A 16,389-nucleotide genomic window follows, 5' to 3' on the forward strand; every position below is an offset into this window, starting at 1 on the left:
TAAGTAGATCAGAATAAGTAGATAATTATGTAGTTTTAAGTGATCTTGGGGCATAGCAAAGAATTTAGACAGGATTCAGTATTGATGGATGGAGCAACAATCCAAATGTGATTGGGTGTTATAGAAGTACGTCTCAACAAACTGTTTGTAGAACACAGTATATAAACTCTTTACATTAATTCTGGTGTTTAATGTACTGAGATAAAATTACTCTAATAGAACGTACAGTTCCTAACGAAATACTCTAATTGAACAGTCACCCTCAAAATGAGTACTGAAAACCAGGCATACCTTCTTCTCCATGTCCTTCAGTATCTTCTTGAACATTTTGATAGAGTTGTTCTTGCTGTACAGCCACAGCATACCTGCATATGTCTGTGCATCAACCTCAACTCCATCAGTAGACAGTCCACTATACAAGTTCTCTGCTTGCCACTGGTGATTCTAACAAAATATGAATAAAGTGTATTGTTGAAGCTTTTCCAACATTCAAATATCAGCTTTTAGTCACTGCCAATGCTATGATGCATAACACTTTCAATATTAGAATTTGTTAAAAGTGCATAAAATAGTCACACTCAATGATTATGATGTAAATACAAGAAAACGCCTGTACACACAATTATAGGGGTACGTTTCACATGGAGATAAAAGTCCCAACAATTAGCAGTCTTTGACTAATAGACAGAGAGATACATACCGTTGTCACCCATCCAAATAATAGTCTGTTATAGACGCTGATATCAAATTGGTGTCCTTCGCGTCTGTAGGAATTGAACACAACTGACGCCAAAACAACCTATAGAACACAGGGTATGTGGCTATATTATCATTGATACTATACTAATAACACAAGATTAGAAGCTCTGTTTTGTGTGCTGGCAGTCTTCATTTTAAATATCTCGGTTGTTATGTTCTATATATAACAAGATGGTAATTGTCATGTATCCAGTAGCTGGTTCAACCACATGAAGCCAAGATTTGTAAGTGCTACACTGAGCCACTCCAGATTCACTTAGTTTCAACACAATTATAGCAGTCGTCAGGAGGATACTTAGAAATTTCCAAAACAGGAACACAATTTATGTGACTTCAGCCTGGTAACCACTGGATAAGCTACAGAGAAAGCTACAGAGAAAGCTACAGAGAAAGCTACAGAGAAAGCTACAGAGAGGTTGTTAAACTGTACATTTGGAAATAAAGTTGGCATCTAAACAACCAGACTTAAAAAACTTTTGAGCCCTTCACCAACTGAAAGGCAAATCTGCAAAACTATGAGAAGTATTGAGTCCTTTCAATCCTGTGTTATTACTATCCACACAAAAACAGCTAAGCTGTGAAAAAGGGTGTAGAAAAAAGTTACAATATCAAAGGTAGCAGCCAAGAAATGGCTGCAATGATGTTAATAAATTACAATACACTGCACCTTTTTCACAGCTTGGCTGTATTTGTGTTGGTTTCATTTCATTTTGTACTCCATATGGCCTCAAAGCCAGCCAGATTTATTTTCCCCCACAATTCTTCCTATCTACATGTACATAAACAATGATGATTATTGAAGACAGAAGTTATAATTGTACTGTATTTGTTAATAATAGAGCAGACAATTTTTGAGTACCGCTAATAGAATGCACAAAGAATGTCCTAGAAGTTTCATTGGTAACTAGATCTATAAGTGTTTGCTTCAAGTGTGCGAAAATAATAATCTAAGTTCCATAGACCCATAAAAAAAAGAAAGAAGAAAAAAAAAAAACTTTGGCAGCCCATATCTCATGAATGGCTGGAGCGAATTCAATTGAATTGGCTACCCTACCTGGCAGATAGCTATGGAGAAGGAACAGTAAAGCTACAAGGTACGCATGTATGAAAATTGCGTTTCTTTTTTTCCAGTGCAGTGTGGTGCAACAGCTTTCTTGGCTGTACGACACACTACTGCCTGTCTTGATAGTATCTATGTGTGCAATTATATGCACAGGAATTACTCACCTGATTTTGCCTTATGAATGCATCCAACAGAGCAATGATGTAATATTCGTCTGGTAATGACCTCAGCTTGTGACAACGTGTCCGACTGAATCCTGGCACTCTTCTCAAAGGAGTACTATATGTTGATACTGGATCATTGTCTGGAAAGGACAGGAATATACTGTATATCTGTTAGTGAAATATAGTCTATATATAAGGAGACATCACTAAGAGATCATTTATGTAATTATAGGGACTAGTTCAAGTAGATTCCAAACATAACTAAGTTGTACTTCATTTTTTATTTCCAGACTAGATAAAATTTCCTTGCCCACTATCCCCAGCACAAGAGGCAACTGTGCTGGACACGACTGAAACAATAAATGATTAAGGGACAACTAAAAGTCCCTACAGCCACTTATAAAAAATCAAATTAAGGTACAAGTCCACGGAAGCATCAGATGATCTGTGATGACTGTGAGAGCGATGGATCAGCATCTCCGGATGAACATTGTAGCTAATTATAATAAAGAATATGGCAGTGTGCAGCAAAGCCTCACAACAGTACTGCTATAGGTCATGGCATTACATTCGGAAAACGGTTCTGCCAGTGTAATCACCATACTACCTCTTCTTCTGTAGCTCATGACGTCTATATACAGAGATGGAATAGTATAGCTCTATGAATTTTGGTGAAATACCCTTCATATATCATAAAGGCATAATGTACCTATTAATGTCATGCCCCACCCCTCGGATAGGGTGGGGGATTTGACAAAGTCTAGTGTCAAATTCCCCAGTACTGGGGCTAAGAAGCTTGTCAAAACCTCACTATGCCCCACCTCAAGAGGCATTTTTATAGGGGATTTGATTTCTCTACTAGAATAATTTTTAGTTAAGCAAACTGCCACCATCGAGTAGGGCAAGATGTAGATGTCAAATCCCCAGTAGGTGTATGGGGATCCCCCCCGGGGGTGGGGCTTGACAATGACAGGTGCATAATTCCATAATACGTAATAGCTATATACCACCTCATTATGCGGAGACATTTCTGCCCCAACATATTACTATGTATCACAAGTTGCACCCTTAAACTGGTCTTGTTCTACCAATATTATCTATGGTTCTACAGACCATAGATTTATGTGCAGACCCTTTCGGCTTTGCTCAGAGGCGCTTATCGACTTACAAGCGCCCCTTTGGAGAAACTACATTACCAGCTAATTGTAGTCTATACAGATGACTTACGTTTTATTTGAAGCACTTCACTGTTGTATCTTCTACCAATACGTGGAACTATCCATGATTTGCCTGCCACGCGGTTCAGAAGACGTGTGGTGCGCATCACTAAGAGCCATGTATTCTAATTGTTTCGCGCGTATGGCAGCTGAAGGGCGTTTGTAGCGATGTCATTCCCCCCGGGGCATCCAACCGGAATGGACGGCGATGATAAAAGCAAATGTAAGAGTGTGAGTTAGTTTACTTTGTATGATGACTTTCCTTTAGTGAAAGAAGCAATCGACATTGTTTCGGAGAAAATAGGTACTGACTGGAAAGAATTAGCGCGGAAACTGGGTCTAGAGAGGACGGACATCGATTCTATTAGTTATGAGAACCCGTTCAACTTACGGGAGTGCATTCACGGCCTCTTCAGTCTGTGGCAACAGCGGGAAGGCAGTCGTGTTTCTGTAGGAAAACTTGTGAATGGTCTTTTAGATGCAAAGCTTGGCGTCATTGCAAATGAAGTTTCTACGAAATTTCTAGGTAAAGTCTGTTGTGTTAGTAAGTTTGTTGTAAGTTATGGTGTCACCCTGGTTGAATTAAAAGTGTAAGGAAACTTGTAGTGACATCTCACATTCTATGCAATCATGTACGGTATGTGGGCTCAATGCTCATATTTAGCTACATATAAAGGTAAAGAAATGTCAAAGGCTGTTCATTAGTTCACTAGTAAAGGATGGAAAAGTACAAAGTTTTAAATATTTAGAAAACCTGACATTAGCTCAAATGACCAAAGTTTTATTCACTTGTGTCCAAACTTTTATATTGCGTGGCACCGATACCTTGTGATATGGGTACAAAAGGACTTCAAGTTGGATTAATATACCCTTGCCACCATCCCTAGCAGATAAGTGACATGGCATATACTGGCAATTGTTTTGATTCCCCTTGGATTGTCAAATTCAATGTATATTGTTTATATGGCTTTATTAATTATGCTGATTATGTAGGTAATTTCACATCATTTGCCTGGCAGCACATGTTGTAGAACTTTGGATATTGTTCTGTTCATGTGGCACAATGTTGTGGGAACTACCTAAGCTAACAGTGTACAAACCATTGTATTATATGGAAACCCCCTACTATTAATACGAACCTCTATAAGGGCATATGTGTTAATCTGTTTTAGGACCAGTCAATAGACCTTATTACAGGGACAGATTCAGGAACTGGCAAGGGGAGGGGCATAAACAGATTCTCTTGTCAGTTGCTGTGTATTTGAAGCAGCAAAATATAATCACCTGTAGCAGTTTTAAAGGCTATGTCTTAATTAAGCACCATCAACATGATAATTATTTTAGAGGCTCTTAGTGTGCACGAATGTGCTGGGTGACAGTTTGGCAGTTGTTAAACCAGGCGCACGCCCACAGCCGGCCTTCGGTTTACTGAAATTGTTTTCATAAAAGTGTGTGTGTGTACCTATCTATCTACCTATGTTTGTCCGTACGCACCCACGTGAGCAAAATCGTTTAATAACGGTAAAAACAGCTTTTATGTAAGAAGTAAAGTGAAATGAAGTCTGTATTAAACTTCTGCACAGGTGAACTTTGCTCTGAGGTGGTTTCTTTTCGGCGGACTGAAATACGGGTGTGGTGACTTTCCTCAGACTACCTTCCCCTTGAGGTTTTCAGGCATTTAGCAACTGAAAAACAACGGTGCAGGCCTCGTACACTGCCAGGAATAGCCTATCGCTTCGAGTTGAAAGGGGGCGTATCCCTTACGTACGCGAACGAAAATGAAGAGCAGCTTTGAGGCTTTGTCGAGAGAATTTGTGGGAAAAAACACGTTAGTCACACTATAAAACAGTTTAGAAGATAGTTTTGTGCGTAATATGTTGGTAAAAGCGGTTTATTTAACAAACGCTTCCTTAGCACTGCATAGCAACGTAATTGAACGAATTACGAATATTTCATGAATTACAAAATACGAGAAATAGCTAATTATATTATTGCACAACCCAAACTACCCTATTGTAAAGTAGTAATACATAGTTGGTTAATTCATAGTAGTATATACTGTCTATAGTTATTCCAGATGAGTTAGCTAGCTGTGTGGCGCCTGGTTTTTAGAAGTAGCACAACATCAACTTGTTTTTACTTTGGTTTCAGGTGAGTTTGCAATAAATGGCATTTAGTATATCTTGATTTTGGCCTGAAAAGCTTAGTATTTTAATCAAAAGAAGTGTGCATGACTCTTCCACAGAGGAGGGGGCGTTTGTCCCAAATGCCTCATCCTGCATCCACCATTGTAATATTACCACTGATATGGTGATAATGGTGTACGAGAGACTTTTGTAAAGTGTGTTGTCTGAGCAAAAGTTAAATTACATAGTCCACCAAAACAATTTTAAAATTGAGAACAATTTTAAAATTGTTTTGTAAATAAAGTGCAGGTTTACTGCAAGTGACCATTCCTATTGAATATCATTGATTCAAAACGATTTCTTACATATTAACAGCTTGAAACTGATAGTGTGCACTTTAAAATTTATAGTGAATAAACGTTTATGTACATAGGAATTTATCATGCACATCTGCCAATGTATAGAGGCTTACCAGCTAACATGATAGTGAAGTTTAACCACCCTTACTACACTGTAGGAATCTCATTGATGACTGCTCTATTAGAGTAGCCTATATTCTATATCAATTAAATTTGGCAGTAAACTAAATTTGGCGAATTGTCACTAAACCGCCAAATTTTAATTTCGCTAATATTATTTTTGTAACACTAGTACTGCAACCCAAACCTTGATCTTAGACGTCCCTTGTTGGTAACTCAGTCCAAATTTACCTCCAATCAGAATGCCCCCTGTACATAGCTTCTAATACTTTCAAACGTGAAATAACATGTGTTTGCTTGTGCAAAATGGCGATGCTAAAATATGTGAAAAGAGAAGCGCACCCAAGCCTGTCGATTTTGTCCCGAGAGACATCGAAGATGCTCAGAAGTCAATTTCTGATGCTGTCAGCATGGCAGCAGAGAAGTCCCAGCACTGCAGACAGTATAATTCACCATTTTTTATGCTGTTCCAAAATCTCCTCTTTTAGCTTCTTCAAACACTTTTCCTTGCTGTAGACCTTGTTTATTTCAATTCCCCAAACTGCGGTATAGTGTTTTGCTGCATTGGTGGCACCATTCTCTGCAGCATACTTCCCAATCATAGCTCGCTGCTCTTTTTGAGTACAAGTCACTGAAAGTAAAGCGAGTTCTGATGGTGAAGACCATAAGGAGGAACCTATCGTTAGTACTGAACTGAAAGCCAAGCCTAGAGGTAGGCCAGTACTCCTGGGAGAACAGCGAAGTTCATAAATAACCTTAGAGCAGCTAATGGAGTGGTCAATACAACTATTGTGATGGGGGCTGCAGAAAGAATCATTTCCTACCGCTAAGCTTTCTTCACATGGTGGACACATCAACATCACAAAGAGCTGTTCACAGTCATTGCTGCGATGTATGGGATTTGTTAAAAGGAAATGCTCAACGTCAGGAAAAATTTCAGTGGCACGATTTGATGAGTGCAAAGAGATCTTATCTTCTTGGCTGATGTAGCAGCAGAAGTACTAATAAATGAAATCCCAGAGAGTCTCATAATAAACTGGGACCAGACTGGCTTGTCCATTGTTCCAAGTGGAGACTGGACAATGGAAAAAGAGGGTGCAAAAACTGTCCCAATTGTTCATAGTGATGGCAAGAGACAGCTGACTGCAGTTTTAGCCATAACAGCAGCTGGTGAATACTTACCTCCACAGTTGCTCTACCAAGGGAAGACACCTAAGTGACCCACAAGTTGTATTTCCGGATCACTGGGATGTGTGGCACTCCAAGAATCACTGGTCCAATGAGATCACAGTGAAACAATACATTGATAAGGTTATCGTGCCCTTTGTCAGTGAGAAACGACTGAAGTTGGAACTGGATTTGACGTTTCCTGTAACAGCCATTTTTGATAACTTCCGAAGGCAAACAACTGATGTGATTTTGTCACTTTTAAGAAGCCATAATATTGTGCCAATCCAGTTGCCAGCAAATTGCACAGAAAAGTTGCAACCTTTGGATATTTTTGTGAACAAATTAATGAAAGACCATCTTAAAAGTAAATCCCAACAGTGGTATGCCCAGGAAGTAAAGAAGCAGCTAGAAACTATCCCACTTTGCCAAGTCAAAGTAGATGTTGGATTACAGGTCATCAAAATCCCCAGTGCTAATTGGATAATCTCTGGTGGAGAAAAGACCTACAGTCGCTGTCAACGGATTTTAAAAAGCAGGAATCTTAGATGCCATAAACTTAGTAGTTTAAAGTTATTATGATTGATAATTCATAATATTACGTAATGAATAAGTTAAAAGAATTTACACATAACAATAATAACATTAAGCACACAGGGGAATACAGTGAAATTCAAGTCTCCAGTACACTCTAAATGCTGCCTCATCTTTGATTGGTCATAATTTTCTGGTAGGCACTTTTCAGCCAAGCAAATGCAACTGGCAATAGCAAATAGGCCACAGTCCTCAGCACCAACTTGCTTTCTGTCATTGTTTACTATCACCTCTACTTTGGGTCCAAACAATTGCTTCAAAATACCAGTAGTGTTAGCATCTACAGGAAATCGTACACAGTAACTTTTGGATGGCTGAGTATAGTGGATGCTACAATCCAGTGGTTTGTTCTGCAATGCATAATTTGCAGAAAGTTTTTGGTACGTCTCACTGGAACCCTGTATAGAGTCAGTGTCAATTTCAGACTATAGACATTCTTGTACTTGTTACCCACCAACTTTTGGGCACATTTAATGTGTTTATCAGTCAATTGCTCACCTGCACAGACATGTATTCATAAATTACACTTAGGATAGCATTTTAAAATGATGTCTTTGTCAACTGTTGTGAGGGTGGGTGGATCTATCAAAACTTACCCATGGATCTTCCTTTGCAACACCACGGACAGATAGGTTGGGCTGGTCTAAACCAATCATTGGAGTGTCCTGTTTCTGTTTCCACTTTTTCACTGGGGGCTCGTCCTTTGCTGTAGGCAGCTATTGAACTCTTCGTTTGGGTACCGCTTTTTTCAATTCAAAATCAATTGGTGGAATTGATCTTACAAGTTTCTTGATTTTTGACATCAAATCTGCATCATCACACTTAAATTCAAGCTTGCAGGGTATCTGTAAACCACCCTGTGGCAAATCTGAGGATAACTGACGACGGGAATCAGTAATTATACAGATGAGAGTACCACCTCTCTGTAGAAAAAGGGAGCACACTGCAGATATTTTACAAGGAATGTGTCGGTAGGACATATTCCACGGAATGGAATTTAACAAAAGCCACAGAACTTTTGAGGTATAAACTACGGAACGGAATGGTGGTCATAGTATGATAGAATAGACCTTTCCTGCTCTGGTATGGATCCGAAGAACGGTTTATGTTAGTCTAGCTACCTAGAGGGTAAACAATAAATCACCAATCAACCAAAGTAGCTATAGTCACTAGCTCCATCGCCAGCCACCCTGCTGAAACTGAGTTTAGCTAGTTAGCTGACTTAGCTAAGCGTCTGCAGTCATTCTATCAATAGATTATTTTCGGCTAAATGGTTTGTTTTAGTAGGCTCTTATGAATGAAACTGCAAAGTTATGTGGCTACACATTAAATAGCTAATATGATTATCAAACATGAAATCACCAGTAACACAGCTTATAGTAATTAGTTTTACCCATTAGCTACACCAGTTAATGGTTACATTACTTAATCACAGTGTATTATGATCAATCAGTTAGTAGTGGACAAGCACTGGGGACAACTCCAATTGACACCTCTAGAAAAGTACTGTTCATCTACTGCAACACAGATGTTTGCGTGATACCAGACTTTGCATATTGAGCATTCTATCAACCTTATCCCAGGGACACTTGGTAAACGGTATAAACAGTGTACCTCTACTTGCTGCATGTTTTTCACTTTGTGCTTTCTTCTTCTCTCCTTAGTAAATGGAAACGTTAACATATTCTGGTTCCGTAAATAGTTCCAAAGATGTCTCCTCTTTGATCGCTGCTCAAAAAGGTACTGACCAGGGTTAAAATCGTGCACCAAAACAGTTGCAAAAGATATCATAAAGGCAAATAGCCCACAGTCGTATGTACCTGCTTGCATTTGCACATCCACAAAATTCAGAGTGATGTGGCTTGACAGCGTGGCTAATAAAGTGGAAATTTGGCATTGTACACACTCTGATGCTTTAGAGTATAGGCTGTCATACACAATTACTTCTGAGGGTTTGCAGCTGATCGTACTAATAGTTACCCAGTGGCCTGAATTGCAGTGCAGTATTTGTACAAATTCTGTTTCTAATATTTGAAATTGCATGGTCAATCCTACTGCCACTGATTGAAATCCACTGAAACAGTTACAAGGTAATGCTTTCAACAACTGTTGGGCTGCATCAATCACTGTGCATGTTAGCCATGCTGTTTCATTAAGTAAAATATTTGATATTTCCTGCCATGTTTTCTTGAACTACATGAGACTTTTTGACATCAGTAGAGATGCTGCCATGTCAGAAAAGATCAGAGTACAACAAATGCCATCAGTGAAGGAGACGTAAGCTAGGGTGAATAAAGCTGCACAACAAGCAATGTTTAAATTAAGGCAACTACATGTAGAGGAACAAGCTACCCTAAATGTGATTAATGTTGAAGAAGATGACTCTGACCAGTTATGACACTTTGATGATTCATATATCACTGTGGTTTGTGGAGAGACAGATGGCTTGCTCCCAACTTCTTCCATACTAAATTTAGCAGGTGAATGGTGTAGATCCATGGGTAGACCTGCAATAAACAATTCTTTCATGCTTGTACCTACATTACAGCATTAAAAAAAAATTTGATCCTATTGCTTTAATCACACATAATGCAGAATTGCTCATGCTAGCTCACCATTGGCAATCTCAGACTGGGCCCAATCACACAATTCATCGATGCTTGAAGGGGGAAAATTAGTTACCAATTCACAATTAAACCACTCAACCGATAAGATTGGAATTCCTTTTGCTTTCATAAACTTTAATAGCAGGGGACAGCTTGGCATGGGACATTCTGGATAATGTGAACTGTGTATGAGTTCTCGGAATTCTTCATAATTCTTTCTATCTTCACTGGTTGCAATAAGATAATCATTGTCTCTTCTTAAAGAAGGCATGTTTAGTGATTTTCGGTATAGCAACCACAGGTACATATCGATGGTAAAAAAACATCAAGATTTCTTTTCATTTCTGTACATTCTAGTTATATCACGGTATGAGTATGATATCGTAGTTACTACACGAGTCCAAGGCGAAGCCGAGGATGAGTGTTAATAACACGAGTAAACGTGATATAACTGGCTTGTACCATGACTCACCACACTGGCAGACTGGACTCACGGGTTGTGCTGAAAATAGCTTCTTAAACCCATTCTCTCTTGTATTACTGCTGCTACTCCTCTTCCTTACAAGTCACAAGTCGTGCATGCACTAATTTATTACAGTAAAGTTACGTAAACATGTGTACTAGTCTACCCGGTACTAGTAGTGCGCTGTAGCAATAGAAGCTATGGTTGAAGCATAGATTCATTCCTTTGCTCCTGCAGTACTTAGCACAAAGCCAACTATATTTGTTTACCTGGCGCTGTGTCATTGACACCTCACTTTGACTCTTGTTCAAACTGCCAGCTAAGCATGGCCTAACTAACAACCAGTGGTGTATCTTAGTTATACCATGGCGGCACACTTTGATCTGCCACGCACCATGATACAAATAAAACATATATTATAAACATAAACACCAAAATTAATAAATAGTGACAAACCTCTATGTACTTATAAGTTTCATCTTCTCTATCCACTTTATGGGAAGGTGAAGACATCCTCCATAGATAAATCATTTCGCCATCAGAGATTTCATTAAAACCTGGTAACAAGTATGTGTATATTGCTATAATAATGTAAACATTTGTTTGCTTTACATGCATGGCATTAAAATGCACATAAATACTTATACTATCTTTACTTACTGTTGCTACGCTGTACTACTGCAGGGTTAGGTGATGGCACATCATTGCTAAGTTTATCAAAAGAGCAGCCTTTAGCATTACCGTCACCACCTGTATAACAATTATACGGATGGAATAATTTCTGAGTAACCAGCTTCAGATTTCAACTGCTTTACAGCATCTGGAGCAGGAATAACATCACAGTCTCCTGGACATGGACGCTTTCTACCAGATGTCTTGCTGTTCTTAGGTCGTGAGTTTTTACAAAGTTGTGTAAGACTCAATGTGTGCCTTGTAACATCTTCTTGCTTACCAATTGCCATCTTGGCTGCTGAAATGCAGTAACACTCTGTGGTAGAGGGACAAAAACATGTCTCTTTCAGATGAAGAGTGACAACATGAGGACAAGTTGACCCCATGATGGTAAAAATGTGTAGTTTGGAGTCAAAACTGATCTTATTTCACACGCTTAGCTTGTTCTTTTTGAGATAAGGAAGTCAAATTAGTGACAATTGCTTCACTAGAAACATCTGCATCATTAGGTGAAACTGTATGTTGGGAAATGCTGTCTGGGTTGCAAAAGGTATTTTCCTTGATTCGTGAAACAATTTCTTCAGGTGAATAATCTGACAAAAACAAGGGCATGGCTAAACAGCTTGAAAATTCTGAACGAAGGTGATAATTTCCCAGACTCTGCTGACCTCGGGATATTTCAGATGTGTAGTACCCTTGCAAGTAATGTAGTGCCAGGACCATACAGTCTAGCACAGCTTCTTTCCATTTCTGTAATTGCTTCAAAACAAAATTTATACCCTCTGCAGTGATACCACTAAAAGGACAGTGTATATACCATATGGCTCAATTGCCCAACGAGTCAAGGATTCAATATCTGGATGTATGTTGTTGTTGAAATAATCGAAGAATGGGGCACTCCATTTTCCAGACATGCTGCTGAGCCGTTTGGTGTATTCTTCTTTGCTGTGTAGGTGAAGCAGTTCTTTCAAATCGCTTCAATACACATCCACATCATCACCTTTAGCGCAATGTTTATGTAACCATCTTTCAGCAGCTTGAACAAAATGGTCCCAGCACCTTAAATGGGGTGCATCTGGCATACATTTACTGATTGCCTTAACATAAGCCTGCTCCTCATCTGTTACTATTGGCTTTTGGGTAGTCTTCAGTGCAGGTATCAGCTTGCAGCACACATTAAAGAACTCAATGTGATATGAAGCATGTTTCCTTTCATGTAGAAGAAATGCAACAGGAATCACTTGGTCTTCTTGAAATATAGTACGGCGAAAAGACAAAAACAGATACATAAAAGTCTCCCAGCTGGAATGTTAGAAAGCACTAGTGCAAAGCATTTAGCCAGTGCCGTAGCCAGAAAATTGTAGAAGACGAGGTTTAACCTGACTTAAAGGTGACTGTTCTATTAGAGTATCTCGATCTTTTGCAGAACAAGCAGGTTCTCTATTCAATTCAGTTCTGTAATTTATACCGATTGAAACAACTTCCTCAGTTATATGGTTTATCAGTATGTAAACCTCCCCGGCCTTTGATTTAGCAGGCGGAATTGCTGTTGTACCCTCATCCGGAACATTTTGTAGAAGTGACACTACTTCACATGTACTGAAAGCTTCCACGCGTACACAATGCGGTCTCATTCCCTCAGCCGCTCATTCCACATGGCTTATCCAGGTGTTACCGAACTGAACATGTGCTACTGTACGAAAATAAACTCATTTTATAACCTGTTAGACCTGTTTATCGTAGGTCATGCGACAACCATTCCGTGATCCGTTCCGTGAATTATACCTCAAGAGTTCCGTAAATTTTGTTCCATTCTGTTCCGTTCCGTGGAATATACCACACCGAATGTGTCCAATCACGTCTGCTCTTTTCTTAACAGCTACTGTGTACGGATTGGACTCATTCCTGTCTTCCTCTTGACAACATGGAAGGTGCTCTCCTGTACTTGGCGTCCAAACGTCCTGGTACACGTACACAGCTTTCTACCATGTGTAACTCCGTTGTTTTAGTACGAATTAAATTTTGTGGTGCAAAAAAATGGAATTTCCATGGTAACTATATAGTACTACTACTATTGGCTAGTCTTGCACGCCTTTATCAGTGGGTGGGCTGGCACACATACAGTTGCATTCCGTATCAGTGCCGCCAGATAAATTTATCAGGCCGTACAGGAAGTATGGTGCGGCATGCTTCATTGTTCCGTGAGATACAACATCGTGCCGCTCCAACTTCGTGTGCCACAGCGCAACACCAATCTCGACACCAATAATATTTATAAAACAGTAAGCATTTCGCCAAATTAAAATTTTGCCAACTGCAATTTTTTGCTAATCGCCAAATATTAGTTTCTCCAATATACGATATATGATAAATTATTTTGTGTCATGATTCATTTTGGTCTGTTAGTAAGGGATGTTTATATATGCCCTACTTAGTATACTAAGCAAGGTGGAGGCCTTATAACATAGTGACAAATATAGCCTCAAGTCCAGAGAGTAGACCATAGCTGTATATTTGACATGGTGAGGTGGTCTTATTAATAATTAATAAGGGCATAAAGTACACCTTGCTATGCTTGGGACCTACTTGACATGGTCACATGAAGTCATGAAATACAGCTTAGCCACTGTTTTTTGAGGGATAAAAACCTCATGATTTTTGCAGATTACTGAGTAGCAAATTGCTACTCAGTCAAAATGGTGTTGTTTGAGTATTGCATCCTGAAGACCCCCTTGAAATTTTGGATGGTGGTAATCCACAAATGTTTTCCACCTTGAAAAAATCCTGCTATATGGTGTGTTTGGGACCTAGTTGACATGGTCACTTTAATGAGGTGTTATTATTAATGAGGTCATAAGTACACCTTGGCTATGTTTGGGACTTACTTGACATGGTCACTGTGACGAGGTGGTCTTATTAAAGTGGCATCTATTAAATAAAGTTTCACTATGAACATGCACATTATCCTGCAGGTCGTCCAGTCTCAACACGTCATCTTCAAGGACTGGCATCAGCTGCTCCCACTGTCAGTTCTTCATCTCCACTACCCTCAGATGTGGTGAAGGATAGAACAGTTGGTACTGCCAAAAGTACAGTCACTGCATCTCCTACAGCTACCACCGCAACTGCCTCGTCTACTTCTTCCAGTCCAAGGTCTCCTTCACAGCATTTTGAGGAAGGAGACATGATTCGTATCAAAGGGGTGGAGCTGGATAAAGGAGGAGGTGTGGTTAAATGGGTTGGTACCTTGCCTGGTATGGATATACCTGTGGCTGGACTTGAAATGGTATGTAGATACCATTAGTTACATGTCATAATAGTCTCTCTGTGTGTAGTCATATAAGGTGTTTATGTGTTCTCTGTTTTAGGACAATGATTGGCCAGGGGGGAATGATGGAAGCTGGGAGGAGAAAAGGTACTTCAATTGTGCCACGGGACATGGCATATTTATGCCATTTTCTAAACTCATGAAAGACCCACTCTACTCACCAGACAGTGGTGATGAGCCCACTGCAGTCTACAATAACTTATCATCATCCATTGGAAGCTCTAATCTTGGCTATAGGAAATCTACCAGTGTACCTGGTCATTCTGCATCAACTGTTCCCCTTTTCCATCACTCTAGTAGTGATCCTCACAATGATGTCTCTAAAACTCCACCTAGGAAAGGATCTGCTACTGATAATAGTAGTACACCGTTTCGTCCAGAAAAAATTGGCACTGCTTCAAATTCTCAGCTGCTTTCAGAACAGTTGTTAAGCCACTTTCACCCACTTTCTGAACTTTTATCAGAGCTGTCTACTGGTGACAAGACTACTTCCGACACAACTAATGGTATAGTGTGAATAGTGTATGTAAATATCTGTGTAGCCTAAATTATCTGTGTTCATGTTGTGTGTGTATGTGTGCGTGCGTGCATGTGTATGTGAGCGCGTGTGTGTGTGCATGTGTGTGTATATACGTGTGTGTGTGTGCATGTGTGTGTGTGCATGTGTGTGTATATACGTGTGTGTGTGTATATACGTGTGTGTGTGTGTGTAGTGTATTTATGTATGTTGCATGTGCATATGTGTGAAATTTTATGCAACTTGATTTGTTCAGTTTCTAGCGATGATGACAGGATTTTGAAGGTCACCTTTCCTGGAGATCGTACTGGCCTGATAATTGGTAATGAAGGAAACACTATAATTGAAATTCAAAATGAAAGTCACACTACCATAAAAGTACACCACAATCGAAGTGAACCTGCAGCCAATGGAGTTGCATGGATAATGGGGAGCAAAAAGAACTGCGAGGATGCTTTGATGTTGATGTGTAAAAAACTGAATGAAAAGATCTGTCGTTTACATGCTATTAAAGAAACTATTATGATCCCTGACAGTAGTGTAGGAAGAGTTATTGGAACTGAAGGCAGTGTCAAGAAAGCCATCGAAAAGCTATCAGGAGTGAAAATGAAGGTTGAGCAAGAGAAAGATATGATGTTACGCTTGTTTACAAGTGAGGCTAAAGTCATTGTTCAAGGATCAGAGGAGCAAATCGAGAGAGCTAAACAATTAATAGAGATGGCTCTACAAGGCGAGAACATTGTTATGCTACAAAATGTGTTGACTGAAGTATTGAAAGTTATGAATGCAATGGGATTTGAACTATCGTAGAACACTTTTAATTTTTATATAACAATTTGTGTTTTTATTGTACATGTCTTTAATATCTACAGTTTTAGTTTATTACGGGAGATGTGAAGCAAAGATGCTATCAGGGTGGCTGTTAACATAACTTGTTAGCTGCTGAGGGTTGTGTAATAACTTCCACTTTGCTCTCCTAGCTTTATATCACAATGTCAAAGTATCTCCAGTATTCTTGGCAATACTGTATGTGTAGCTATAGTGTTGATCCCAAGACACATAAATACCACCATGTAAGGTCATTTGTGTGCTATATATAATAACAGTTTCTTGTACATATAGTAGGGTGCATATAACCCTTTTTTTTTGTCCAGCACTTTACCATAATAAACATGCGTGGCAGACCACATGTGCATTATACACAAAGCTGAGCATAGCTATGTATGCATATCTA

General features: G+C 39.3%; 2 protein-coding genes across 4 annotated transcripts in view; one reads left to right on the plus strand and one right to left on the minus strand.

Moving 5' to 3' along the window:
- Positions 1 to 3,327, minus strand: part of LOC136267346 (DNA-directed RNA polymerase, mitochondrial-like) — a 16,725-nt gene extending 13,398 nt beyond the window's left edge. For 2 of the 3 annotated variants that reach the window (XM_066062451.1, XM_066062453.1), the window contains exons 1-4: positions 3,214 to 3,327; positions 1,987 to 2,126; positions 701 to 799; positions 292 to 444 (exon numbers count right to left, since the gene is read on the minus strand). In XM_066062451.1, the coding sequence (XP_065918523.1) occupies positions 292 to 444; positions 701 to 799; positions 1,987 to 2,126; positions 3,214 to 3,310 (489 nt within the window). In that variant the 5' untranslated portion in view covers positions 3,311 to 3,327. Of the gene's footprint in view, positions 1 to 291; positions 445 to 700; positions 800 to 1,426; positions 1,529 to 1,986; positions 2,127 to 3,213 lie in introns of those variants that run through there. The other variant, XM_066062452.1, reaches the window with a different exon arrangement.
- LOC136267348 (uncharacterized) lies at positions 3,289 to 16,045 on the plus strand. The gene is made up of 5 exons (XM_066062457.1): positions 3,289 to 3,426; positions 3,472 to 3,729; positions 14,283 to 14,596; positions 14,679 to 15,144; positions 15,412 to 16,045. Exons 1-5 carry the CDS (start codon positions 3,372 to 3,374, stop codon positions 15,963 to 15,965), a joined length of 1,647 nt encoding a protein of 548 aa, XP_065918529.1. The 5' UTR covers positions 3,289 to 3,371; the 3' UTR covers positions 15,966 to 16,045.
- The last annotated feature ends 344 nt before the right edge of the window (positions 16,046 to 16,389 follow it).

The sequence above is a fragment of the Dysidea avara genome, chromosome 9 (genome assembly GCF_963678975.1).
Source record: "Dysidea avara chromosome 9, odDysAvar1.4, whole genome shotgun sequence".
NCBI lineage: Eukaryota > Metazoa > Porifera > Demospongiae > Dictyoceratida > Dysideidae > Dysidea > Dysidea avara.